This window comes from Chinchilla lanigera, unplaced genomic scaffold (genome assembly GCF_000276665.1).
Source record: "Chinchilla lanigera isolate Chin_1 unplaced genomic scaffold, ChiLan1.0 scaffold00011, whole genome shotgun sequence".
In the NCBI taxonomy this organism is placed as follows: Eukaryota; Metazoa; Chordata; class Mammalia; order Rodentia; family Chinchillidae; genus Chinchilla; species Chinchilla lanigera.
Window position 1 is genome coordinate 12,060,248 of NW_004955412.1, and position 26,816 is coordinate 12,087,063.

Consider the following 26,816-nt stretch of genomic DNA (forward strand, 5'->3'; position numbering starts at 1 on the left):
TGAATAGGAGTCAGATATTTAAATTTAAAGTAAGAACAGAGCATGTGTAGTTGTTATAACTTGATTTTTAAAAATTAATTTTGTTGGTATACTTTTAATATACATAGTGGTCACATTCCTCATAGGGAATTTGCACCTGTACATAATATATCTTGATTCTTCTTTTTTCCCATTCCCTTCCCTTTCTTCAGCCCCTCTTCCCCACCCCATTTGCAAAAGCTTTGTTTCCATTTTTTCCTCCTTTTGTCCTTTTTTTTCCTTTTCCCTTGTTTCCCTTCTCCCCACTCCCTTGTTCCCCTGCCTATTTGAACATTTTCTTCCTGCTTATAGGCCTCCGTGCCTCACTCCTAAGATTTACCTTCAATTGATTGATTAATTTCTTGTCCTGTTATGTAATTTCAATTTACAGTACTGACTTACAGTTTTAAAATTTTCTTTGACACCTGCTGTGTTTGGTTCAAATGGCAAAAAGGACTAAATATTTCCAGAATTCATTAAAATTTGTTTTTGGCTCCTTCAACAAAAATATATCAAAATTATGTGCAGTAGACCTGTGTGACACAGTATGGTAACCACTGCCTACCTATAACTGTTGAACTCTTGAAATATGTCAAGTCTGAATGCTGTAAGTGTAAAGTACATACCAGATTTCAAGGACTTAGCACAAAGATACGTGGTTCACCTGTTGAACAGCCTGTCAACAGAGTGTCTTGTTCTTTTTTAAGTCTGAATTTACTACAAGTAACATTAATGAAGAGATGGCTTAATTTCACTTTAGGTGAGTGTCACAGGTACTATTCACAGGTTAGTTACAATGCCCCATTTTTCCTACTGTTCTTAAAGAGAATCCTTAGTGACCATGAAAAGAAACAGAATTAGTTCTGTTTTTGTTGTTTAATCATATCAGTGTGGGGCCTGACAAAGACATATATTAGTCATATTCCATACCTCTCTCTAGAGCTCTAAGTGTATATCTCTAGTTCTTACCAGTGTCATGTATTTTAGTAAGCCAGGGAGCAGCAAGTTTTCCTGTTAACCCCACTGTGGAATACGAAATAGCAACTGTCATAATCTTAGTTCATATAAAGTTATTGACAAGATACAGTGTGACCAACAGTACAACATGGGAGTGCTTAGAGTCCACGTTTTCTAATTTTAATAAAAAATTTTAGTTTTGCTTAGCAGATGTGGGTGTTGTTGTTGTTACTTTGATCATCTTCAGCTCAGTGACCCACTTGGATCTAGATTATCCTTCTAATTGGCTTACTAATTTTGTCTCAGCTCACAGGCCTTCCAGGGTGAGGGAAATCTTCCTCTTTCCCCTCTGCAGTTCTCAAAGCTGCCTCTGTGTCCATGCTCCTGTTACGTTCATGACCCCCTGGAGGGGTATAAGTATTTCACATTAAACTGCTCTAGTGAGTTAGTATTTTCATCCTCCTACATCAACAGTTTTCCACTTTCAGTTTCTCTTAAAGCAGTGCAATCCTGCAAAGCTTGCACAGAGACCCAGTCTTTAGAACAAGTAAAAGCAGGGTTCTGTTTGCATTTGGGAGCGTATATAGTGCTCTCTCGCCCACGTAGCTATGCCCTGCCCTGCTCCTCAGAAGTTCCTCCGTGCCGTGCTGTGGAGTTTCTGTTTGGAACAGAACTTGATCAGCGTCGATTAAGATTTGGTTGTGTTCCATAACCACATGCATTTACTGTTTGGATTGTCTGTTCTGTATTCAGCATCCTGAGAACTCGATTTAGCTTCACAGTGTCTTGCTATATTGGAAAAGAGATCAAAAATAACAAAATTGAGTAGCTCTGAGAAACAAAATAAGCATGCCTAAGTAAATAAATAATTATGAGCCTTTAATTCCCAAGAAAACCCCTACATGTCCAGGAGCCAGCAATATGAAATTAATTACAGGTCTCAAATACAGTATAAAACTTAATTGGACTACAGTGATAAAAAGTAAAACCCGCTCTGACTTCTGTGCTTCATGTTGAAGGCAGCAGCCAGCTGCGCTTCTCCTTGGTTAAGGCTCAGAGGAGAATTTTTTTAACAACCACTAAGCACTGAAAAATGCATTAGTGGAGGTTTTAAAGCTGCTTTTTGAAGAGTTCTTTAAAATTAAAATCTATCCCTTTCTTATGTCTAAGATGGCTTATGCATAATCAGGCCTAAAATTGGAAGAAAAAGTAAAATTAATTCACCAAATATTTGGAGAGCACGTAGGCTTTAATATTAATAATTTAGTGTTTATTAAATACTGATCAACATTATTATATATTACTTTTATTCTGCGACTAACAGCAGGTATACCCTGAATTCCTCTGATAATAAGCAAATTAACTATATATAAACTTGAAGAGCTTTGGTATTAAAAATTCAAACATAGTCTTATACATTTAAAAGATATTTTTTTACCTTTATATTTTTTATTTTATGTGCTTAAGGTAAACCCTGCTAACTTGTGCCCTTACCATGATAGTAAGACCCATTGATCTAATATAATGACCCACTGAAGTCTTAGAAGTTTTATAGTCCATCCTTTAATCCTCCAGTGGAGGATACTGTATAGTGGTACACTTTAACATGTAGCAAACGTATTAGTCAAAAAATTTTATATAAAAAAGTAAAGAGGGTTATAGAAAAGCATTTAGTTGTCTTTTTTAGTCTGCTGATTACCTTGATCTCTTTTGTGTTATTGTTTCTTTTGAAAACTAAAACTGTTTAGGGATGTCCACACGTCAAATTTACTCCTCTAAAAGTCAGTTTATTCTCTAGTGGGATTAAACCTGTTAAACAAAGATTTATTTTATGGGCTTCATCATTCTGAACCAAATATTTTTCCATTTTCTAAACATTTGAACTCAAGGCACATGAGAAAGTAAGGAAATTGATATTTATTGCAGCCTTCTGTATGTCAGACACATCACTGGGTTTTATGTATATACTTTGTTTAGTTCGCACAATCCTATATGGTAGATTGAAAGGTAGGGTTGTCCTCATTTTAAAAATGAGAAATTGAGCCTCAGAATAAGAACTTGCCCAGTATCACACAGAGAAGTTGTACACAAAAGACTTAAACTTATATCTGGTTCCAGAGACTGTTATTTTCACTATGTTGGCCTACCCTTGAAAAGCCATCTCAACTAGGAGTATTAAAGTATGCCATTCCAAGTACAGTTTTCATAAGTAGATTGTAGATGTTATAAAAACACGTCTTAAGTATACCTGTTCTTTGATCATGTAGGTAATACTTAAATTTTAGAAGATAAAGCAGAAAAAAAGTACCTGTAATGTCCTAGTTACTTTACAAACGTTATATGCAAGCTACTAAAATGAAATGTGGTGAAATAAAACGTAATTTAAAAGGTTTTTTCTTCTTTTCTCTCCCGTGTCACAGAAAATCTTAAAAATAGGTAATCTTCTTTAGTAGATGCTCATTCCCTTTCCGGTTCCTCCATGTCTTCAGTTACTCTTCATGCCTACCTGGAAGACAACAGCTATAATTCTAAAGTAACCCTTCCTGTCCTGAGGCTAACCTGGTTAATGGCATTTAGCGTGTATTGCTGCAGAATCTACAGTCAGTGAAATGATGTTCTCTAGATAAGGCAGGTAGCGTGGCTGACCCATCATTCCCCTCTTCAAGATTCTAGAGAGATAAATTGCATTAAAAATATGTGATTCCTTGAGCTTTTCTAAACATTTCAAAATCCACCTTTGTAGTCTATTAACCATCATAGGTGACTAATTTGAATGCTTTAGTAGGCAAGTGTATTTTTATTTTCCAGTGATAATTATTTATGATGCTGTAGATATTGCAAATACTGCATTAGGAGTTGCCTTTCTGTTGAAGATAGAAAAGTAGAATTTATGTGTTTTTCATGTATGCTATGGTAATAAATGTGAATAAATTAAAGATAATTTATGTGAGGTTATGAGAAAAAGTAAATTTCCAGAGTAATGGAAAGATAATGAAAATATTATGAAAAATATGATTATCGGGCTGGGGGTTTAGCTCAGCGGCACAGCACCTATCTGGCAAGTGCAAGGTCGTGAGTTTGATTCCTGGTGCCAGAAAAAAACAAAAAATAAAAATAAATAAAAGAATATGTTTATCTGTCAAGATAATTGGTATTCATTTTAATTTCCTTACTTTCCAATCTTCTAGGTAATAGGTTGTTCCATGTGTCTAAAACTGTGAGTAGGCATCCCTGATTAGAAGTAAAAAGGCTCCAATTAACCAAGTCCAAATCTTAATGGTCCTTTTTACAGGCTCAACTGCAAATTAATTTTATTTTACTGTCCAACATGAGCTCTCCAGTAAATTACAGAAATTTGGGAAGTTTCAGTTACTTTATTTCCCATGTGATGTTGTAGTTACCTTTAATGTCAGCCACTCTTCTTCCAATTTTGGGCCATAGCATGGAATACTCACTGCCCCCAAGACATTCTATCAATATAAATAAGCATGTATTCACCGGCTCAAGTACCGTTTCTCCCAGAAGCTTCAAAAATATTCTTCCTGGCATGCAGAATATGGTTAACCTTAGGTCAGACAGTTGGTCTCTTTCCCATAAGATGTATGGCATTAGGAGATAAGAGAATGACAAGCTGCTCTAGCAGAGGACCTGTTTCCTCATGAAACTAGAAGAGAAAGAAAAGTGGAAGATTGTCAAGTGAAATCCATAGCTTGTTTTTCTGGGCCAAAGTAAAACAAGAACAGTTGGGAGAAATCGCAAACTTCGCTGCTCCAGAAAGGAAAAGATTAAGGCAGGCAGCACAGCAATGCATGAAGTTCTTCCATTCCCTGCTCATCATTGGTGCGCATCACTTGCAGTTTCCTTCCCATCCTGTACCCTGACGGGAGGAGTCTCCTGAGGAAGTACTAAGGCTTCCTAGTCGGGTTATGTCCCTTGCATCCTCCTTGGTCTCTTCCAGTCCCTTCCTTTTGCCAGATCCTGCTTCTCAGAGTAGTAGTCTTTTGGCTTTTCCTTAAGAGAACTCGTGTTTGCAGCCCCAGAAAGAGGTTTGCCCCCATTGTGAGTAATTTTAACTAAGCAAATAACATTGCAGTCTTTTCTTTTTGTCTTCATCTTTCTCCATATTTTCCCCAAAACCGGATTGCTTCTGCCAATACCTGAGAAACGTGCCTGTGTTTGTCACCCAAATGCCTTTCTTAAGTATGCTTCAATTCCCAGTCACAAGGCTGTCACATAAGTAGAGAGGAGTAAAAGTCTATTCTGATCTGCTTCTAAATCTGTCCTCATTAATTCATCTCAAAGAGCCACTGGTTAAAATCCATGGGAGACACCCCGGCAGCAGCATTGCGGTGTCTGCCAGATTACCTCCTACAGAAAGATTTCCAAGGCTGCCATCAGCAGTGCCTCAAGACAGATTAACAAGGAAAGAGGAGCTGGCGGGTTGTTGAAGGAGATAGCTTCCTGAGGCCACGGCACAGCCTTATGAGAGGTGTTATAATGTACTCCTGTCTTACCTGTTCCCATAACCAAGCAGTCAGTCAGAAGCAACATTCCACACAGCAGCTAGCATCTGCTTCTCCTCTTGTATAGGGCTGTAAACTGTAAACACAATACAAAACACCTTGCAAATATTTGTAGACCTTTCCACAGCACTAGAAAATAACTTTTGAAATGAGTAATATTAGCTGAAAAATAGGGCCTATGTGCTATTATACCTATGATATTCTAGCACTTTTGATCCCTTATAAAAGGCATTTGATTTGCAGGAGCTCAAAAGGAGTAGGACCAATGTTCTTCACCCTGAGATGAAAAATAAGTTGTTGTATATGGCACTGTAGATTCATTTGGCTGTTTGGTGCAGACTCCTTTTGTTTTCCCTTTTATCTAACTGACCAGAACAACCACTTGTCACCTCATGCCTTAACTTTAGGAGTCTCTTATCCACATTCTTAACCTGTTGTTCCTTCCTCTTCATCATTTCTGCTCTCCTATTTTGTTCATGCAGTGTAGGGGACTCGGGTGGAATCCGTATCGAATATCGTAATAAGGCTGCACCACTTCCCCTTCCAAGAGGAAGCTATCCCTAGACCAGACAGTCTTCGGGAGCCATCCATCCCCCTGAAGAACTCTCCTGGGTTCCAGATTGAGGGAAAAGGTTGTGAGAAGTAGAAGCAGCAGATGGGGTATCAGCAGAAAAGGGTTGATAACCTCAATTGCTTCTTAATCTCTTCCTCTGTTTTCTTAATTCACTGTTCGTTGCTGTCCAGTTCTCTCTTACTTCCTGAGATACAAAACAGTAACCAGACAGACCAATAATCCTTTTATTTTGAATGGCATTTTTCTGAGAATCTAAATACACCAATTTGTGTACTTCAAATGAACCTTCCTCTAGCCATTGCAAAGCAGGATTTTTAGAAGTGTACCTCTTCCAAACATGAAAGAGTAAAACACTAAACCTTATGGCTTATAAAACACTAAACCTTATGGCTTTAAGAAAGAGACCCACTGAGAACATTCTAGGCTTCTGATATGTTTCTGCTGTTAACCGGTGGTGAATCAGATAGGAACTTCAAGCTCAAAAGTGACTCAATTTTCAGAGTAGATTTGGAGTTTTCCCTAGGAACTCCATCTCATGGTGCCAGAGTAGTTGGAGAGGAACTGTTTAGCAAACATCCATAGTCTCTTGCCTAATCCAATGTAGCCACAAATCCTCAAAACAAATTTGCCTAATAAAAGAACTGAATTAAAATATACCTACCATTCTTATTGCTAAGTTGTTGGAATATTTATTAATCAGCCTTCCTATTGCTGGGACAAAATACTCAGCACCCACAACCTAAAGGAAGGGAGGTTTAATTCAGCTCAGAGTTTTGAGGAATTCAGTCCATGATCAGCTGGCTACAACACTGCAGTAGCATAGTGGATGGGCCTGGTGAAGGGAAGCTCATCTCACAGTGGCCAGGAGGCAGAGCTGAGGTGGGGTTGGGGCGGCGGTGAGGGGCAAAGACAGGGACAGAAATGCACCCTTCTAGGACACATCCAGGAGACCCACCTCTGCCCACCAGGGCCCGCCTCTCCGCACATTGAACTGCTGACGGAAGCAAGGGACTAATGCGCCGGTGCGGGTAGGGCCCCGCGGTGCGACAGATGGCCCACCTCTGAGTGCACGAGACTTCCATGGGACACTTTAGATCTGAACCATAACAGGATAAAAAGCTGTTGCCCAAAGAAACATCTAAATTATAGGTAATTTTAATATTGGGAACCCGGAATGCATGCAAGAATCCCATAAGTAGCTACAGAACTTTAAAATTTCCCTCTCAATATGGAATGAAAACAATGGTTCTTTTTTAGTAGTCAGCATATGCTTTGCACCAGTAGTTACATGTACTTACTCGACATCCTGTTTTTCCTAATTCTCTTATCAAACTTACTCTGATACCGCCACTCTATCGGTACCTCCTGGAGCTGCCCATTGTATTGGACCTGGCACACATGATTAGTCACGTCCTTCAGCATGTTTCTGTAGGGTCAGGGTAAGTTCAGTCTCCCCCAGTCTCTCCTAGCCTGTTCACATCCCATTTGTAATCTAGAGGTACCTGGTGGGTGTCTGCTGTGGCTTAGATATTACTAGGGATAGTTCTGAGTCTTGGGGGCGAACGGTGACTACCACGACAACAGTAGCCGTTTTAGGGTTCCCTAGTGATCGCGCATTTCTTGGCTTGATTTGAAGCGACGGTGGGGGTAAGTGGGAAAATCCTGGAGACTCAGAGACCCAGGATTTGGGAATCCAGGGACCCCAGTGTACATCCCCACTTGTCTATCTTTCCCGTCCTCTACGAAGACAGAAACATGGGGATGACCCGTGTGAAATCTGAAGCTGGCAGAGGATGAAAGCCAATTGCTAACTGCGTTAAATGTAATTTCAAGTTACTGTGGGGTTTTACTATACCTGGGTGAGAATTGCTACGTTCTAGAGAACAGATGCTTACAACTTTATAAAGTATGCCAAGTGGCTCTCCCAGATCCCCAGTTTACACTCCCACCTGTCCTGCATGAATGAGTTCCGCTTTCACACACTCTTGGCAACATCTGGTGTTTGCAGACATTTTTACCAATGTGATGGGTGTGAAGCGGTGTCTCGTTCAGGCTTTAATTTGCATTTCTGTACTCTTCGAACATCTTTTCATATGTCATTTGGGTTTGGTCATTTGGGTTTCCTCTTCTGTGAATTGACTGTTCATATCTTTGCTTTAAAAACAAAACCGGTCTCATGTTAGGCAAGTGCTCTACTACTAAGCTACGTATGTCTCAGCCCTTAAAAAAAAAAAAAAGATTGGATCTTGCTGAACTGCCCAGGCCGGCCTCAGATTTCAAATCCTGCCTAAGACGTCAGAGTCGTCAGAATTACAGGCATGGGCCACCTTTTCTAATTTTGTGCAGGATTTGTATATGCCCATTAAACCAGGCTTGTAGTTGATTATTCTTATCGCCTATATCCTTATTAAATGTTCTTTATTTCATTTGTGAGTGTGATTGTGGATTCATTCGTGTCTTCTAGTAATTCTAGGATCTTTTGTCTTGCTAATACAAAGTTAAGTATTTCTCTGAGGCCCTGTGAATTGTTCGTTACTATTATGTAATAACTTTATCACTAATGTTTTTCGCTTTAAGCACTAAGGTCAATAGAACTGTGCCAGCGTTCTTTGGTCTTTGATATGCTTTGTGTAGCAGTTAAGGATGTGTTCAACTGCAAAAAGAAAATGTGACTGCAGTTGCTTAAATGGGGGAATTTTTTTCCTCGAATAACAAGATTGGACATAGATATGGGTCCATCTGTTCAGAAACTCAGACTGTTTATGTTTTCCCGTGTACCATTCCCATGTGCAATGTCTCATCACCATGCCTGTGTTCGCCCCGTAAGGCTTTCTGAGGGGGAGCGGATAAAGAGAACCACCCTTATTTGTGGGTGGTTCTGATGTCACTGCAAGCGCTCCCTTTCCTAATCCCAGTCTCTGACACATGCTTGCATCTGACGTCACCTCGCATCTCTCGGAACCACGGAGGCAGGTCTGTGGAGCCACAGTCTGCAAATGACTTCCTTTCTGTTTCATATTAAGAGTGATTACCATACACTAGACGGTTCTAGTGCTTCCTAGGGACCCTAGAACAATACACTAGTATGCCTAAGGTTTGATCTGTGCTGACATTTAAAAAGACATGTACCTACATTATAAGCCCTTCTTATTTTATAGAAGAAAAATATATATAAGAAATAGACCTCTCAGAGTTCAAACTGAAAAAAGAAGGTGACTAATTGTATTTAAAGCAGGAATTTTTTTTTCTTTAAAGAGATCGGAATAAGTGTTCTATTCGAATTACTAGGTTAACCGGTATAAGCAGAGCCTGGCGCCTAATAAATACTCACTGAATGACTGCACTGTGACCTGGGCATTTTCTTTGAGGCACCGGGACTGCTCACCCGGTTCTGAGAGCCTGTGGTCGTCCTCAGCCCTTGTCCTACCCAGTGTCATTGGACAGAAGCTGGATGCTCGCGAGAGTGTGTTGTGGGAGACCGCGCGGGTTTTCCTTTCCAGGAGCACGTGTGTGTGACTTCATGTTGGTCTCCTAATAAACTCTACATCTCACTTATCATCTGGATCGAAATACTGCATACACGTAAGAACTCTTGAAAAGGAACAGGTTTTTGAAATTCATAGGTGTTCCATGCCACTGTTTTTACAATTTTTTTCCTATATGACTTCTTTATATTTGACTGAAATTCTTCTTTCCTGTGGTTGAAACCTGTTTTTCTCTTCACTGATCAAAAAGAGCTTGTGTCTTTCTAACTAGTCAACCTTTACAACCTTATGTTTCAAAACTCACTTTTCCTTATTCTCTACACATGATCATTTTCATTTTCTTAATTTTTCTCATAGATTTTTCAAATAACTTCTCTCTGCACTATGCAGCTCCAATTTAAACTTCAAATCTCTTATTACTATTGTAATTTATAGGATCATTTCCGTTTCCAAACTTGAACTCATTAAATGGAATTTCGGTTTTGTCGTGTTTTAACTATTGTAAAATAATCTTTCAGCCATGGAAATAAGGAAGTATTTTCCTGCCGGGGAATAAAACTGGCCGTGGATTGGTTCTTGGAAAGAGGCCACAAAGACGTTACGGTTTTCGTTCCTGCTTGGAGAAAGGAGCAGTCCCGACCCGATGCGCTCATTACAGGTGAGCTCCCTGCGGGGGCTGCTTGGCCCTGGCTTTGTGTAATCCCGTGCAGGCACCTGGCGCTCAGGTGATCTGAACTTTCTGTGGATTTAATCTGTGTGACTTCATTCTCTCGAGTGTAAGATTAAAGTTGGTTTTGAGTTTGAAAATATCTTACTGTGTTAACTAAACATTCATCTTTGCCATATAAATCAGGTTTATTCACTTATGTTGGAAACAACAACTTCAATTTTTTTAAATTCCAGCTGGCCACATTGGTACACACTTGTAATCCAGCGCCTTGGGCAGCTGAGTCAGGAAGACTGTAAGTTCGAGCCTAGCCTGGACAACTTGGTGACTTGCCAAGACCTTGGGCGCAATCCTTAATACATAAAGAAGAAAAGAAAGCTGATTTTCAGAGACAGGCTAAGAGTTAGGAGACCTCTTCCTGCTTCCCGATGTACTAGCCACAGGACCCTGAGCAACACGCTGAGTATGTCTGATTCCCACTTCTCCCCTCGGCTACCTGAAATTAGATGAGGTAGGAGGTGCACTCTCGTGGCTACAGGCCAGAAAAGACCATAGCACCCTCAGGTATTCTGTCTCCTCTGGAAGAAGAAATGAGCAATCCCAGTAATTAGTATTCATATTTTATATTATCCTGTACACTTTTCAGGCAGAGATGTTCTCTGTAATTATTGTTAAACATTTTATTCACCTTTAGTGACTCACAGTCATTATCCACCACTTCTTTTCCTTCTGTCTCCTTCTAATATTAACAAAAACTGTGAGGAACCTGTATAAAGAAAATTCTAAAACTTTTCAAGTCAAAAACATATGTTGTACGTAAGGGAAAGATTAAGACTTTTATTTTATCTGCAACTGTTGAATCATTGTTAAAATAGGATAAGATGAATAGGGAAGTAATGGTGCAGTCCAAAGCCACAGCCTCAAACCATAGCCTGTGCAATAAATGCAAAGTGGAGAGCCAGGCGCGGTGACACCTGTCTGTAATCCCAGCACTCAGGAAGCTGAGGCAGGAGGATCACTGTGGGTTCAAGGCCAGCCTGGGCTACATAATGAGCTCAAGGTCAGCCAGAACTGCATAGTGAGACCCTGTCTCAGAAAACTAAAACAAAAGCAAAGTGAAGAGCTGGCATAATTCAACCAATAGTACCAAAGTCTTGGAGTAATTCTTTAGAAAAACATACTTGTCTAGAGTTTTTTAGATCAACAGGTTGATAAACACAAAGCTGTTACTAGTATCCAAATAGTTAAGATAATAAGAATTAGACAACTCTGGCATGCCAAATAAGGATAAAATCCAGCCTCAGTAAATAAATGCAAATCTAAACAACTGCTATTTTTCACCCATCAAAATAACATTAAAAAATTGATAACCTCCAGAGTTCTAAGGAAGCTACTAATAAACTTCTGTGCAAATGTAAATTGTTCCAACCCTTCTGGAAAACATTTGGTCTTAAAATGTTAACAGCGTAGTCCTCCCTTATTCAGCCTTCCTCTCTCCACAGTTTTAGTTGCCCAAAGTCCATTGTGGTCCAAAAATATTAAATGGAGACTAATGGAGACTTCCAGAAATAAGTAGTTCATACATTTTTAATTAAGCACTGTTCTGAGTAGGGTGCTGAAATCGCACGCTGCCCTCCCCACTCTGCCCGGGACGTGAGTCATCCCTTCTTCGCTCAGCTATCTAGCGCTCCGTGCGCCTCACCCGTTACTCGTGGCTGGCCTTTTCATGCTGTTAGGCTGACTGGTGCAGTGTGCGTGCACAAGTGAGTCTTACTTTGCTTAGTGATGGCCCCAGAGCTCAAGAGTTGTGCTGGCCATTGGGGTGCGCTGAACAGAAACTGAAATACCACTGCCTATAAGTGAAAAGGGACAAGTTCTCAGTAAGGAAAGAAAATACACTGTCCGCTGATGTTGATAATCTGTGATAAGATGTTTTGAGAAAGACAGGCCATGGTCTGTAGCACTTTTAACAGTGTATTATTACAGTTGTTTGCTTTTATTCTTATTCATATTGTTAATTTTTTCTGTGCCTAATTTATAGACTGAGCTTTATCACAGGTATGTGCATAGAGGAAAACACCGTGTGTGTGTGTGTGTGTGTGTGTGTGTGTGCACGTGCATATGTGTCAGGAGAGACCTCGTGTGTGTGTGTGTGTGTGTGTGTGTGCACGCTGGTGCACATGCATATGTGTCAGGAGAGACCTCATAACCCCACAGCTCAGAGACAATTGCTGTTAACATTTAGTGTTCTTATTTTTGTATATATTTTTAAATGTTAAAGTTTTTAGATTATAGATTCAGATGAATATGTTTGTTAATCTTCTGTTCATTTAACAAATACTTAATAAGCACTAGCTATATTATCTTATTAAGCATATATTTAGGGCATGGTACTATATGTGTTTTTAGGCCTCCACTTTTGGGGGGGTCTTGGAACATATACCCCATGAGTAAGGGATGACAATTGTACTCTTGGATCTACTAGTCCCATTTTAGAAATAAGCCCCCCAAAAGTAAGTAGAGGTACAGACAAATATTTATAGCCCAAGGTATTCATTGCAGAGAAAATATGAAAAATACTGTACACAGTCATTTGAAGAATGACTCAAGAAGTTAAGATGTATCTATATAATAGAATATGTATTAGAATGTTTAGGCAGAATTTTTATTGGAAAGTGCTCTGTTACCTAAAAGTCAGGTTTTATTATTCCATACACACACACACACACACACACAAGTAAAAAGAAAGAAATACACAAGTGACCAGAAGGAAATGCACCAACATTAACAGTATTGCCTATGAGCTGTGGTTTTATGAGGTCTTTATTTCTCCCTGTTTCTTAGTAATTTTACTTTCCTAATTTTCTACAGGGACCTTGGAACACTTTGGTAATCAAGGGTGGGGGTGCTTAAAAAAGAAAAGCAGTGCTTACGTAAATGATTTGCAGTCTTATTAAGCAGGAAAGGAATATGAGCTCAAGGAGGGAAAATAATAATACACAGCACGAGGGGTAGCTGAGTTTGAGTTTAAAATACCAATGTGGTGGGTCTCTGGAATACATCAGCATGCAGTTTACTTTGAAAAATACCAGAACTATTATCAAAGGATTTTAAGTGTTTTCTTCCCCAAGGTAATAATTTTCTTGAGTAAGGTTCTCAACTGGATAACATCTGATAAATCAAATAGTCCAGTATTCATTGCACCAAAAAAAAAAAAGACTTGATTAAAAAGAAGTTAGTTTTCAGAGTCGTAAATTCAGACTAGCACTTTGTCTAATCTTCCATTCATTTAACAAATACTTAACAAGCACTAGCACTGTATACAAGTTAGCATTGTTTATGCGTCCTTTCACCCTCATTAGCTGTTCCATAATGCAAATTAATTAAGACGAGAGGATGACTGTGAGGTTGCCATGCTGACTGCTCCATTCTCTTTGTTTAGGCTCAGGGCCTATCTAAATAACTTCGCAGATAAGGTTATTACCCTGGATTACTCATGAGCAGAATGCAGTGAATAAACCAAAGACTTCAAAGTATACATCTTTGAGTAGCTCATTTGTGCATTTGTTACACTAACATTTACTGAGCATCTACTGACGTGTTTCATGTGCTAACAGTAGATATAAGATTAATAGACATGGTGCCTTTCCTCGAACTGTTTATCAGAGAAGCACACAAAGTAATTAGAATGTGACGAATTCTATTGCTGAATCTGGGCTTTTGGCTTTGTATTTGTTTTCTGTGGTTTATAAGTGAAATCAACAATTAATCTATTAAAATTAAGTTGAAGAGCACCCTGTTTATTCAGAGCTGGCCAGGCCCTGGGGAAGGTCTCTATCTGTGTCAGCTCATTTGCTCTGATAGCCTGTTCACTGCGTTTGCAGACGTGAAGAAACAGGCCAGATCTGGACGGCCAGATGGGACAGGAGCGAAACCTCAGATTTATCCATGGTGTGCTGGTTCTCTCACCCACATTTCTTTCACTAATGCTTGGCTTTGCTTTTCTAAACCAAAGTGCTGAGTGAACTCGCTGGTCAGAGACGTCTTCACTGTGCCAGCATTACTGCTGAGCAGATCACTCTTCCACTTCCTGCAGTCCCTGCTTACGTTTCTGCTGTGGTACAGCTCCACCCTTGCTTACCTGCTTTACCTATTTGTCTGATAGGTAAGAAAGCTCTGTGAGGAGAGGTCATTCTTAACCTTAGCTGTCATTGATACCTAACACAGCGCATGGGACAGACATGTAATTGTTAGAGCGGAATTTTAAAAAATTAAAAACTGGTGTTTGTTACTGCAGTTTTTCAGAAGAAAGGACATGGAACACACACTAGCCAAGTTTGTAACAACGCTTCTAACCTTGTTGCCTGCTTTTTAAGATTTGTCCCCTTTACTGCCTCTACTACTTCTGCTACACTTTTCAGATTCTCTGACCATCACATCTTTAGAAAAAAATAACCCCAAAATACACAGTCTCAGGAGGGAAACACCTGTTTTCTCACACCCGAACCCTACCCAAGTGCTTTGCTGTGATGCCATTGTGCCAGGAATGCGTAGCAGCTCTGGTGGCAGTGCTTGAGGCTCCAGCTCTAAAGCAAAAGCTTCCTGGAATGAGAATCAGATGCCTTCATTGTGTTGCAAATTTTTTTTTATTTATTTAAACGAGTAAAAGGAGGATAACATAGTCATAGAGGGATTTACTGAATTACAGACAAAGTGGTAGGACATTATCAATGGTTGTTATTTTACCTATTGGTATCTTCAAGATAGTTTCTCAAGAAAACAAATAGACAAATAATAGGGAGTTACAGACAAAAATGGTGAGAAATTATCAATGGTTGTTGTACTATACTTTGGTATCTTCAAAGTGGTTTCTAGGGAAAACAAATAGAGCTGTACATGAGTGATCAATTAAATAATCATTGACTATTCTCAATGGTTGTTGAAAACACATAGTAATAAACATACATCCATTTACGAAATAGCATAGGAATAATAGAAACATTACAGAGTTATGGACAGATTGGTAGTAAATTATCAATGGCTGCTGTAATACATGTTGGTATCTTCAAAGTGGTTTTTCAGGAAAACAAAGATATGCAAGAAATATCTAACAAGTAGTTACAGCCTGAGGGTTGTGAAAAATAGCAGATTACCTCCTCATCAGTGACTCCTTTCACTGAGGTGTGACAGCTGGAAGGAAGGCCAGGATTGAAAAGAAGGACCGAGAGACTAGCACCAGTGTCCAGCAATAGGCTGTTTACTTTTTCCTCTATAGTCATGATTATGTGGGGCTCCTCCTTGAAGATAACGGTCTGGCCAGAGGGAAAAGGCAAAGTATGCCCTGGGCCCCTTCTTTCCTGTTGGACCAGCTGGTAGGAGGGGTCTGAGCTCTGGGGCCTTTGCTTCAGAGGGCAGTCCGACCTCTAGTGGTCACCTTGACAGTCAGGGCATGGCCTAGAGGGGTTCTTAGGCAGTCCCTCTTGAGATGGCCTGGCTTTTGACAGCAGTAGCAGATGAATGTAGTCAATCAGTTCTTCTTGGGGCCCCAAGAATCAGACTTAAGGTCTGTTTCTCTTAGTGCTGCAACAAAGACAGCTGTTTTTTCTCGGTCTCTTTGTTTTCTCTCCGTGGCTTCCTCCTCCTCTTGGCTATAAAATACTGAGGAGGCAATTCTTACTAACATCTCAAGTGTGCTATCTGGGGCAAAAGCCATTTTTTGTAGCTTTTTTCTACTATTTGGGGCTGACTGAGTAATAAACTTATCTGTAAGAATAGTTTCTCCCTCTACTGAACTGGGACCCAGGGAAGTATGCTTTATCCATGCCTCTCGTCTAAGAAAGCAGAGAGGTGTTCTCTCCAGCCTCCCAGCGCATTGGGATCCCACAACCACTTAGTGTCCCCTCCCCAGCCAACAGGCGGCAGGAACATGTGGAGGAAGTCCTCTGCCCACTAGTCAGTCTCAGCACCATGAGGTGCAAAGTGTCCCAGGCAGGTAACCTAGACATGTACCTTCTCCATGAAAGTGGTTCTTCAGAATCTGAATATTAGGCACCCATGTAATCCATGAAGTCTTGGTGCAGACCTCTCCGGAGCTCCACTTGCTTCTTCACCACAGCCTGTACAGTTAGGGGAAGAATGGCCTCCAGGGGGTCTCCCCAGGTATTGCACAAGGTCCTCCTGGTTTCCAGCTCCTGAATGGCTCCTGCATCTCCGGTCAGCTCAACCTCTGAGTTGTTGGGCATCCGTACTCGTGTTCTCTGAGTCCTTATTCATCAGCTGCTGCTCCGCTGACTCTGGATCTTTCTGGCTCTTCAGGCAGGGCCAAGAGTGACCCGCCATGTGGCATGTTTTCCTAGAGGTTGCTCCATGTTGGGATAGTTCATGCACGTCTCCAGGCAGGCCTCTTATGTCAATGCTTCTCTGTGGCATGGTGTTTCTTGACTGCATGGCAGCGGCCAGCCCAAGGGCTGGCGCATGTCTCCTTGCTGCTTCCTAGGCACCTGCTGTCTGCCTTTCTGGGCGCCCGCGTGGCCCCCCGGAGCCATTGTGTTGCGGCTGTGTTGCAAATTTTAAACTCTTCATTTTTTACTACTTTTTAAGCCTTTATTATTGAAATTCCTAAAAGAAAAATATTGGGAATTACAAACTATGCTAAATCTATAAACTATAAATCATAATCTCCTAATTAAATGATTACATATATTATAGTTCATATAGAAACTCATATTGTGTGAAACTTGCTGTGCGTGTTATATGTATTTATTCCTGAAGTTCTACCCCTATTACTCTTGCAGATCAAGAGATCTTACGCAAGTTGGAGAAGGAGAAAATCCTCGTGTTCACACCATCCCGGAGAGTCCAAGGGAGGCGAGTGGTGTGTTACGACGACAGGTTCATTGTGAAGCTGGCTTTTGAGTCAGATGGTATAATTGTATCCAATGATAACTACAGGGACTTGGCAAATGAGAAACCCGAGTGGAAGAAGTTCATAGATGAGCGATTATTAATGTATTCATTTGTCAATGACAAGTAAGTAAACCAGTGATACTGCTTCCCTGAAAATACGTGTATAGTTATCCCAGACACTGCCGCATAATCTTTCTCTTGTTACCATGGGCTAGACCTAAGACAAGTTTCTGATTTCCCCAGTAATCATCAGTGGAAATTGGGATAATTGCAGACTTGAACTGCAGAAGCCCCAGATGAGCTCAGGCCCCCAATCACTGACCCTGCACTGCAGCAGAAGCTTCTAGACTCTCTCTGAGGGCTCTGTTAGCAGCTGACAGAGGAGAGTTCCCATCTCCCCGCCAAGAAAACCACCTTTTGAAGCCAAGTTGGAGTACTGACAGCTTACTAAATGCCTGTTTTTTAAAGCTATATAAATGTAAGACTCTAGCCATGAGCAGAGAATACAGGTTGGTGAATGGAGAAATGATACAAACAAGGGTGATCATGAGAAAGGTTTGAGCTATGTAGAAAAAGTTCCCTGAGTAGTCAGAAATGCAATCTGTAAAAAAATTTAAAGAAGAAACATAAATGCAATCTGAATCTAAAATGTTTATTTTCTTACCTGTTTAATTCACAAAAACATCTTTTATATGCCTGGGGGAGGAAGGGGAGAGACAGGGATGGTAAAAGGAATTAAGGTGAGTCCTGTACGTGTGCAACTACACACAAGGAATCAAACATTGTGTACTGCACACGTGTACAAACAAAGGGGGAAGGGATTAAGAGACGGAAGAAGGGATGAGGGAGGGAAGGGAAAGGGGTGAAAAAGGAATTAAGATGTATTATTTTCATGTACCAACTCCCCACAAGGAATGTAAGAATTACGTGCTACCTACATACACTAATTTTGAAGAGATACACGGACACTGATGTTCAGTTTAACAGAGGTTATTGGATTTAAAGTATGTTTACCTTCTCAATCCAGTAATGTCAGTTCTTGTACAATATAATGAAGATAAAAGAAAGATCAGATACATTCTTTTCAGTATTATTTATAATTGTAAGAATTCAAAGGCAGCTAAACATAGAACAGAGAAATCAATTTACATATCCTACTGGAATATTAGTCATCTAGAATAATTACTGTGGAGGCTGTTAAACATGGAAAAATGTTCTTATGTTAAAAAGACAAAGCATAAAACACAGACATAGAATAAAATATTAAAATTGTATACTCTGGTTTCTCTTCAGATCGCATAAATCACCTTTTAAAATTTTGAGATTGAGTGATTGTCATCTATTTCTTATCTTTAACCTTGTGATACTTTATAATAAGAACACTGTTACCTAGCCATTTTAGCTCCCCCTTGCACTATTCTTATATTTCTTATTTTGTGGGTAAATACTTGGGCTTTCAAGTTCAAACAGTAGTATGAGTAGTAAAATTAACATTCCTCAGTCGTCACTTTTATTCCTTACGCACACTGTGAATTCTTTCCACCGCTGGACAGTCTATCCAAACTAATAAGCTTACTTTATTAAGATTTTTTTCTATCTCATGTGATAAGTCTATTACTGTAGTGGAGAGAGAGTAGCCTTCAGAGAGAGCTGTCCTTGAGTCCTAACTGTGCTATGAGATGGTAAACAACAGTTACTTAATTCTTCTGAATCTAAATGAGAAAACCTTATTAACCCAGTGTGGAAAGTACCTGACATGGGATTGATGCCTGGCAAGTCTCTCCCAGCGCCACCCCCCGGCTGCTCCGCCTCTGGCTCCCTGCTGCATGCTACTTCACCATGCTGACATTTACAGAGCTCTCCAAAATGTCACTGTAATTATTTCCTAAAATTCGTGGAAAATCCCAAGGTTGAGAGAAAGAAGAATTACTTAGAACATGCTAGATCAAAACTGTTCTGAATTAAAATGAATTGAGGTATACCTTAAAACATTTTATTTTGTCTTCATTAAGAAAGGAGTACTTTAGAACTGGGGATTTAGCTCAGTGGCAAAAGCGCCTGCCTGGCAAGCGCAAGGTCATGAGTTCGGTTCCCGGTACCGGAGAAAAAAAACCAAAAAAAAAAAAAGTACTTCATGTGCTAATGTTCTTTATCTTTTAAATGTTGAATCAAAACACTTGGATTAAAATTTCAAAGATGTACATTAGAGTGAGTAAATCTTTGTACTCTATCCTTAGATTTGTTTGTCAACCTCCTACTTAGGTATCATTCTTTATTATCTCCGGAACAGGTTCATGCCCCCTGACGACCCTCTTGGCAGACACGGCCCGAGTCTGGATAATTTCCTAAGGAAGAAACCTATTGTTCCTGAACACAAAAAGCAGCCTTGTCCATATGGTACTTTTTTACAGATATTTAATATTTGCCTTTAGGATACAATATATTGTTAAACTTTTGTTAATAAAGAACAAACATTTAAGATTTTGGATGACATAGAATCTGGTTCTTTTGATTACAGTTAAATTTAAGAAAATGTCTTAGCTGTGAAAAAGAATTGTTTTTGATTTCTTGGGCTCAATGCACATGCATTTTCCTGAATTAGGATGTGGTTTGAAACTAGTAAACTTGGGCTGGGATACAGCTCAGTGGCACAGCGCCTGCCTGGCAAGGGTAAGATCCTGAGTTCGATTCCCTGGTACCAAAAAAAAAGAAAAGAAATTGGTAAATTCTACATGGAGTTAGTTTTGGGGAGTGAGAATTTAGAATTCTTACATCTAGGCACAGATGAAGGGATGTGGCTTTATTACATCACAGCAGTACAGCAATTACAGTTACGCTTCAAACAAAATTTCCTACTGATTATAAAATCCTACTGAAAGAAAAGGCAGTCAAGAACTGAGACTGTGGGGTATGGGCCAGAACCTATGGAGGTGATCATCCCACCAGCTTTCTTACTGCCCTTGAGAGCCGGGAAGTGCAGACTGAGAAGTGACGCTTCTCCAGAGAAGCAGAGTAATACTTCGCTCATCTCCCTTTGGGCCTTTCTGGCTTTCACGGGTTAAAGTAGTAGCGCCACACTGACTTTTCAGGATCTGACGGTGTGCTTCTTTGCCTAACTGATTTTGCTCTTCACAGGAAAGAAGTGTACCTATGGACACAAGTGCAAATACTACCATCCCGAGAGGGGCAGTCAGCCTCAGCGGTCCGTGGCTGATGAGCTTCGTGCCATGTCGAGAAATACAGCAGCCAAAACTGCAAACGAAGGAGGACTGGTGAAAAGCAACAGTGTTCCTTGTAGCACTAAGGCTGATAGCACTTCTGACGGCAAACGAGGCGCTCCAAAGAGGCAGTCAGATCCGAGCATAAGGACTCAGGTCTACCAAGACCTAGAGGAAAAGCTTCCCACCAAAAACAAGTTGGAAACCAGGTCTGTACCTTCCTTGGTTAGCATACCGGCCACTTCTACTGCAAAACCCCAAAGCACTACATCTCTAAGCAACGGCCTTCCGTCTGGAGCTCACTTCCCCCCTCAGGATCAAAGGCCGCAGGCACAATACCCTCCCATGATGATGGCAGCCAAAAACCATGGAACGCCAATGCCTTACGAACAGTATCCAAAATGTGACTCACCTGTTGACATTGGATATTATTCCATGCTGAATGCGTATTCAAATCTGAGTATCTCAGGCCCACGAAGTCCTGAAAGGCGTTTCTCCCTGGACACAGACTATAGAATAAATTCTGTAGCTTCTGATTGCAGCAGTGAAGGGAGCCTGAGCTGCGGGAGTAGCGACTCCTACGTAGGTTACAACGACCGCTCCTATGTCAGTTCCCCCGACCCACAGCTGGACGAGAATTTGAAGTGTCAACACATGCACCCTCACAGCCGCCTTAACTCCCAGGCTTTCCTGCAGAGCTTCCACGACCCCTTGACCAGAGTGCAAAGTTACAGTCACGAAGAACCAAAGTTCCATCACAAGCCTCCTCTTCCACACTTGGCTATGCATCTGCAGCACCCTGCTGTGGGTGCCCGGTCCAGTTGTCCTGGCGATTACCCCTCGCCCCCGAGTTCCGCACACTCCAAGGCACCACACCTAGGGAGGTCCTTAATGGCCACCAGAATAGACAGCATTTCTGATTCTCGACTCTATGACAGTTCTCCTTCAAGACAAAGAAAGCCTTACTCCCGCCACGAAGGGCTGGGAAGCTGGGATAGGCCAAGTTACGGGCTGGATGCCTGTGGGTATCGGCAGACTTACTCCTTGCCTGATAACGCCACGCCCCCGTGTTATGAGCAGTTTACCTTCCAGAGCCTGCCTGAACAGCAGGAGCCCGCCTGGCGAATCCCGTACTGCGGAATGCCGCAAGATCCGCCAAGGTACCAGGACAACCGAGAGAAAATTTACATCAACTTGTGTAACATCTTCCCACCTGACCTCGTGAGGATTGTCATGAAGAGGAATCCCCACATGACAGATGCCCAGCAGCTCGCCGCAGCCATTTTGGTGGAGAAATCACAGCTGGGTTATTGAAAGATGATGCATCTTTGTGGTGTTTAATAGTTTTTTTGTTCAGCGGAAATGCTGAGGGAGGTTTGCTACAATAGCACATGTGATCTCCTTCTCGGCAAGGAGGTCATATAGTATCCATTTATGTGAAATACTGTATCATGGAATCTGTATGTACAGCCCCACATGGTGGAAGTATCACGGGATTGCTTTACATTCAAACTTTTTTTTAACATTTCCTTTTTAAAGCTCTATCCTTGGCTGGAAATTTATCCAGTTTGATTTAATAGATGTGTCTGTGACCTTTGATATTAATCTTTGGTGCATCAGGGGTTTATATGCAGCACTTTTTATCCTTGTTTCCTGTTTTATTAACCTGGTGTTTGTCTATCAACTGCAAGCAATTACAGTACCTTCAGAATGTGGAACCTTTGACGAGACCCAGCAGAATATTTTTTCAAGCCAAGCTTAATTCGAATCTTTTACAGCTTTTTAAGTTATTTTTATTTGGGGAAAGTGGGCTTCTTTGTCCTATAATCAGTATTTATAGAAACAAAGATATACTACAGCACTGACTTTATATTTAAACAAAATCTAAGTTACCAATTTATGCTGAAATGGGTAACATATATGTTAGAATGATTTACAATATGGCACTTTTATTGTTTTATTTTTGTTCGGATTTTTTTTCCTGATGAGAAATCAGTTAATTTAATGGTCAGTTTATAAGAAAGCAGATGCAATCAATGGAAAAAACTGTTTCCATTTTTTTTAAATGAGCAAAGCAAAAGCCGTAGCTGGTACAGTTAGCGCTTTCTTATCCAGCTATGGTGTGCTTCTATGGAAATGGGATCGAATTCCTAGATTCCCATGAATCTGTATTTTTAATGTTTGTTTTTTGTTTGGGGGCACAACAATACTGGATAAATAACCCTTTCTCAGTACTTGCCTGTTTTTAATGAATCTAATTATTCTCAATGCAATTTTATATTTAATATACTCTAGCTTTCCTGCTATTTATCAAGGCTGGCCTGAGATGGTTTTATGTGTTGAGGAGATGCAAGATTTATTGATACTGCACTATAGAAATAGTGATGGAGGAGTTGTAAATGGTAACTTAAAATTTTTGTAAGATAGTGTATATTTTCCATTTTCCTGAAGGTGGTTTTTTTGGAGGGCCTGTTATATTATTAAGGCCAGACTCTTGCCACAAATAGTGTAGTTTTTAGATACAGACTACTGTCTGTTCTAGTATTAGTAAGGGATATTTCTGGTTTCAAACTCAGGGGTTTTGCTGATTGCAGTTACATTTCTGCAGATTAGAAGATGGATTTTGCAGTTAGTAGCAGACACTTGTATGTTGAGAATTCGACTGTCCCTTCAGACTCTGAATTTTGCCTAGTGTCCTACGCACATTCAGATCTGTTTTTGTAGTCTGCTTGGACGTTGCAGTCGTTTAGGTTATTCCACACGCTACAGTCTGAAGTAAAGCCCTGAAAAACCAGAAAGTACCTTTCACTGTTGATACAAATTGTATCTTTTTAACTATAAGAACTATTTTGATTTGTAGATCTAGTTAAAAACACAAATGTGTAACTATGATTAGACTTTTGGGCAACATTTTATCCCTTATTTAAATACAAATTTTTAAAAGAAATTTGAGGTCTATAATAGAGTAGAAAATAAAAGTAACAATTTAGGTAAATAAAGGTGTCTGTCTTAGTTTTATATAATATATTAAAATATATTCAATTTATTGGCATTTTCTTTCTTCTAAAACTTACCTAGTGTGAACTTTACTAAAATAAAGGTAAAATGCTGCCTGAAAAATAATGTCCAAGCATCTTTGACTAGGATAACATTTTCACTACTTGTGTGACACTGTGTGTTGCATGGAGTAGGATTTGGGTATACAGTAAATGCTTCTAAAAGGCATTGTGCATATTGACATATCCAATAATCTGAACCGTGTTCAGCAAACCTAATTCAGGAAAGTGATGTTCTACACAATTATTGCTGTCGTGCTTGCAGGGAGTGTGGCACGCATCTGTACCCCAAGAGAACACGGGTGACGCCACACAAACCATGCTGGACGGGGTCTGTCCCAGAGTGACCCTGCTTGTGAAATTGTTCTCGATTTTTGTCGTTCATGATCTGTAGAATGAGCTTAAATGTACAGGTGAAGTGAGTACCAAAAAATAGGGTTACCAGTGTGTATTACCTTTAATTTTAGTCATATTTTAAGATATTGTAGTGTGAAATCACTTCTAAATTATACATGTAGTTTTGCCTCCATTTTCTTCAATGTAGCATTTTAATTACTTTAAGATCGCTAAACTTTACTAAGTGGTTTTAAATAAGACCTTCGGTTAAATGGCTGTGACTTTAAATTTGACCTTCCAATATATTTAGTTGACTGTTTATCATTATTTTTTGGATAAATAGCATCCACTGCCATCACATGTACTGAAGTGAATAGCTCTGAACTACCCACAGCATAAGTGTTCAGTTTAATTAGTTGTACGTTAAGAAGGAGCAGTTTTTTATGTCAAGAGGACAATTTCCCTGCCCCCCTTTTTTTTGGAAGCACCAACATTGCTTTCAGAGCTTATGACTGAGAAAATAAGCTGACTTAGGTACAGCAAATTCTTGTTATTTACAGCAATAAGTAGAAGGAGTCCTTTACTTAATTAGATCCATAGCTGACTGCAGACCTTCATTTTAGCCAGAACCTTCTTTCTAGCCCCTAATCCCTGTTTACCAGACCCGCTAGTACATAACCAGGATGAGGTGTGTTAATAAGTGGTGAAGTTGCCAGAAGCGGTCAGCTGGTGGAAGACAAAGGACTCAGACTGGAATATTCTGCCCCTGAATAATCAATAGTTGACGGTACTTCGGACAGTAACTAGCCAGTCCGCTGCCTCTGTGTCTCGGTCCAGAGGGAATAGCACCCGACTGGCCGAACACTGGCCGTAGCGTTTCCTCATTTCTTACATGTGATGCAGATATTTTCAGTCTCAACTTTATGATCTCTATCCTGATAGAGTTTGTCACTGACCTACTAATTAAAAGAAACGCTCACCAGTATGAAATATTTGATTCTGGTGGAAACCTAGACTTTGTGTTTTTATGAAAACAGATTTGTTACCAAGTCTGTGGTCTGAATAAGCAAGAGTAAGATTTAGAACCACTTTAATGGAAAGTAATTCTTCACTGGTTTTATTCCTTGTATTTTTAAAAACTTATTTTGATAATTTTAGTAGAATGTGTAATTTTAAAATACACACAAAAACTTTAACGTAGTATGGATTATACAAATAATTATTTAACATGTCTTTTATGGATGTATCTATATGTAAATAGTAATATATTTATAAAACAAATATCCTTTATGTTGTAGTCTCTGCTACAAGGGCGGATGCCTGGGTGGGTGGCTGGGTGGGTGTGGCTGTGTATGTTTGTGTGTTTATGTTTTGAAAACTTGCAAGCTGTTTTTCCCAATTTAATACTGTAAAGTATATTTGGTTTTGTTGTTCTTTCTGCTTTCCAATTTCCTTACTCAAGATAAAATAAGATAAATACAGTTTTCTGGCCATTCCGTTGCTGTGTGGCTAACCCATTTAATTATTCTCTTAATTCCTGGAGAATTCCTGCTTGACCCAGAATCAAACATACTATGACTAGGGATAATGTGTATGTTCCAAGTGTACTGAAGATGAAAACTTAGCTGGGTTGCTAAGTTTCCAAAATACATACCAATAAATAAAATGAAATATAGAAGAAGTTGGAATATACACACAGATTAAGAGAAAGCAGAGTGTTAACAAAAAGTAAAGAAGCTTAAAGTACTTTTATTGGTCTAGGAAAACCACCTAGAGCTAGCGTTGACCAACTTTCTGTATCTTCACATAGTAAAGAATTAGCTTTTTAGAATCGAAATGATCTCTTAAGAACTGCTCATATTTGGCCTATGGACCATTCCTGATCTCTGCCGCAGAGGAGAAAAACGGGCACATTAAACAGTAAATTCTGTTACTGCATATGTTAATGTAAGAAATAATTGTATTTCAACTGACAAAAGAAAATCTGGTAGTTATTAATAGTCTTCAAAAGTTGATTGTGAGACAGTCATATGATGCACTTGTGTTTTAAAACTGGTCACACCTCTTATTTATTAGAAATATTTCTTGTGTTTAATCAGCCACAAAAATCTGTAGAAAAGATACTTTAAAAGTGTTAACATTTATTAATGAATTTGGGGTTTCTGTTAATAAATGGGACTCCTTTACCAGTTTTAATTTTTTTAATGGCCCTCATGGACCATTGTTGTATTTTGAAAGTTAACATATAACTAGCCACAATTTTTTTGTAAAGATTCCATTTATCAATTACCTTTTTCTGTTATCTTTCGCACTGAATAAATGACACATCTGCCCCTTTCAAGAAGATAAACATACTGTCATTTCACATTTTAGCTTTTTCTGTAAAATTAAGAATTCTGACTAATTATTGCTTTAATGTGAGTGTATTTGTTACATTGTGATTCTTTGTAAGAAACAAAGTGTATCTCGCCTTTCCCTAGCTGCATGTTTAACACAGACTTCTTTAGACATCTTAGCACTGTTCCGTGGTGAGTGACATTCTTCATATGATTGTGGATAATTCTGAATTCATTGGGAGTACACACTGCAGAGCGTGTTCATTCCCTATGCTTTGTGCATGGTGTTACAAAAATTATATCCACTTAAGTAATTATATTCTCTTTAAACTGGAATACAACTCTAGCTTTTAACCAGTGTTTGTTTTAAATGGCTACTTCATTTCTTTTATGTTTTCTGTAAACCTGCTTGTTACTCCTGTTATACTGCTATTATTAGAGGTGGCTTTTCCCCTAAGATCCTTAGTCTTTTATATTTAAAACAACTGAAGAATTTGATCATTTGGAGTTGAAAACGTCTATGCATGTTTTTATTTAGCTTTATAAAAATTTGTGGGGGGCTGGGGATTTAGCTCAGCGGCAAAAGCGCCTGCCTGGCAAGCGCAAGGTCGTGAGTTCGGTTCCCGGTACCGGAGAAAAACCAAAAAAACAAAAAACAAAAAAATCAAATGTTTTGTGGGATACGCTTATACTAAACTTATAGTTAGGAGCACACTTCTGTTAAAAACTATTCACTGTAC

The 26,816-nt window shown here is 39.6% G+C and overlaps 1 protein-coding gene across 3 annotated transcripts in view; it reads left to right on the top strand.

The window, feature by feature from the left end:
* The window catches only part of Zc3h12c (zinc finger CCCH-type containing 12C), a 71,080-nt gene extending 44,996 nt beyond the window's left edge, over positions 1 to 26,084 (top strand). For all 3 annotated transcript variants that reach the window (XM_013511233.1, XM_013511234.1, XM_013511235.1), the window contains exons 3-6: positions 10,076 to 10,215; positions 17,019 to 17,253; positions 19,421 to 19,527; positions 20,266 to 26,084. In XM_013511233.1, coding sequence (XP_013366687.1) covers positions 10,076 to 10,215; positions 17,019 to 17,253; positions 19,421 to 19,527; positions 20,266 to 21,662 — 1,879 coding nt within the window. In that variant the 3' untranslated portion in view covers positions 21,663 to 26,084. The remainder of the gene's footprint in view (positions 1 to 10,075; positions 10,216 to 17,018; positions 17,254 to 19,420; positions 19,528 to 20,265) is intronic.
* Positions 26,085 to 26,816: the final 732 nt, after the last annotated feature.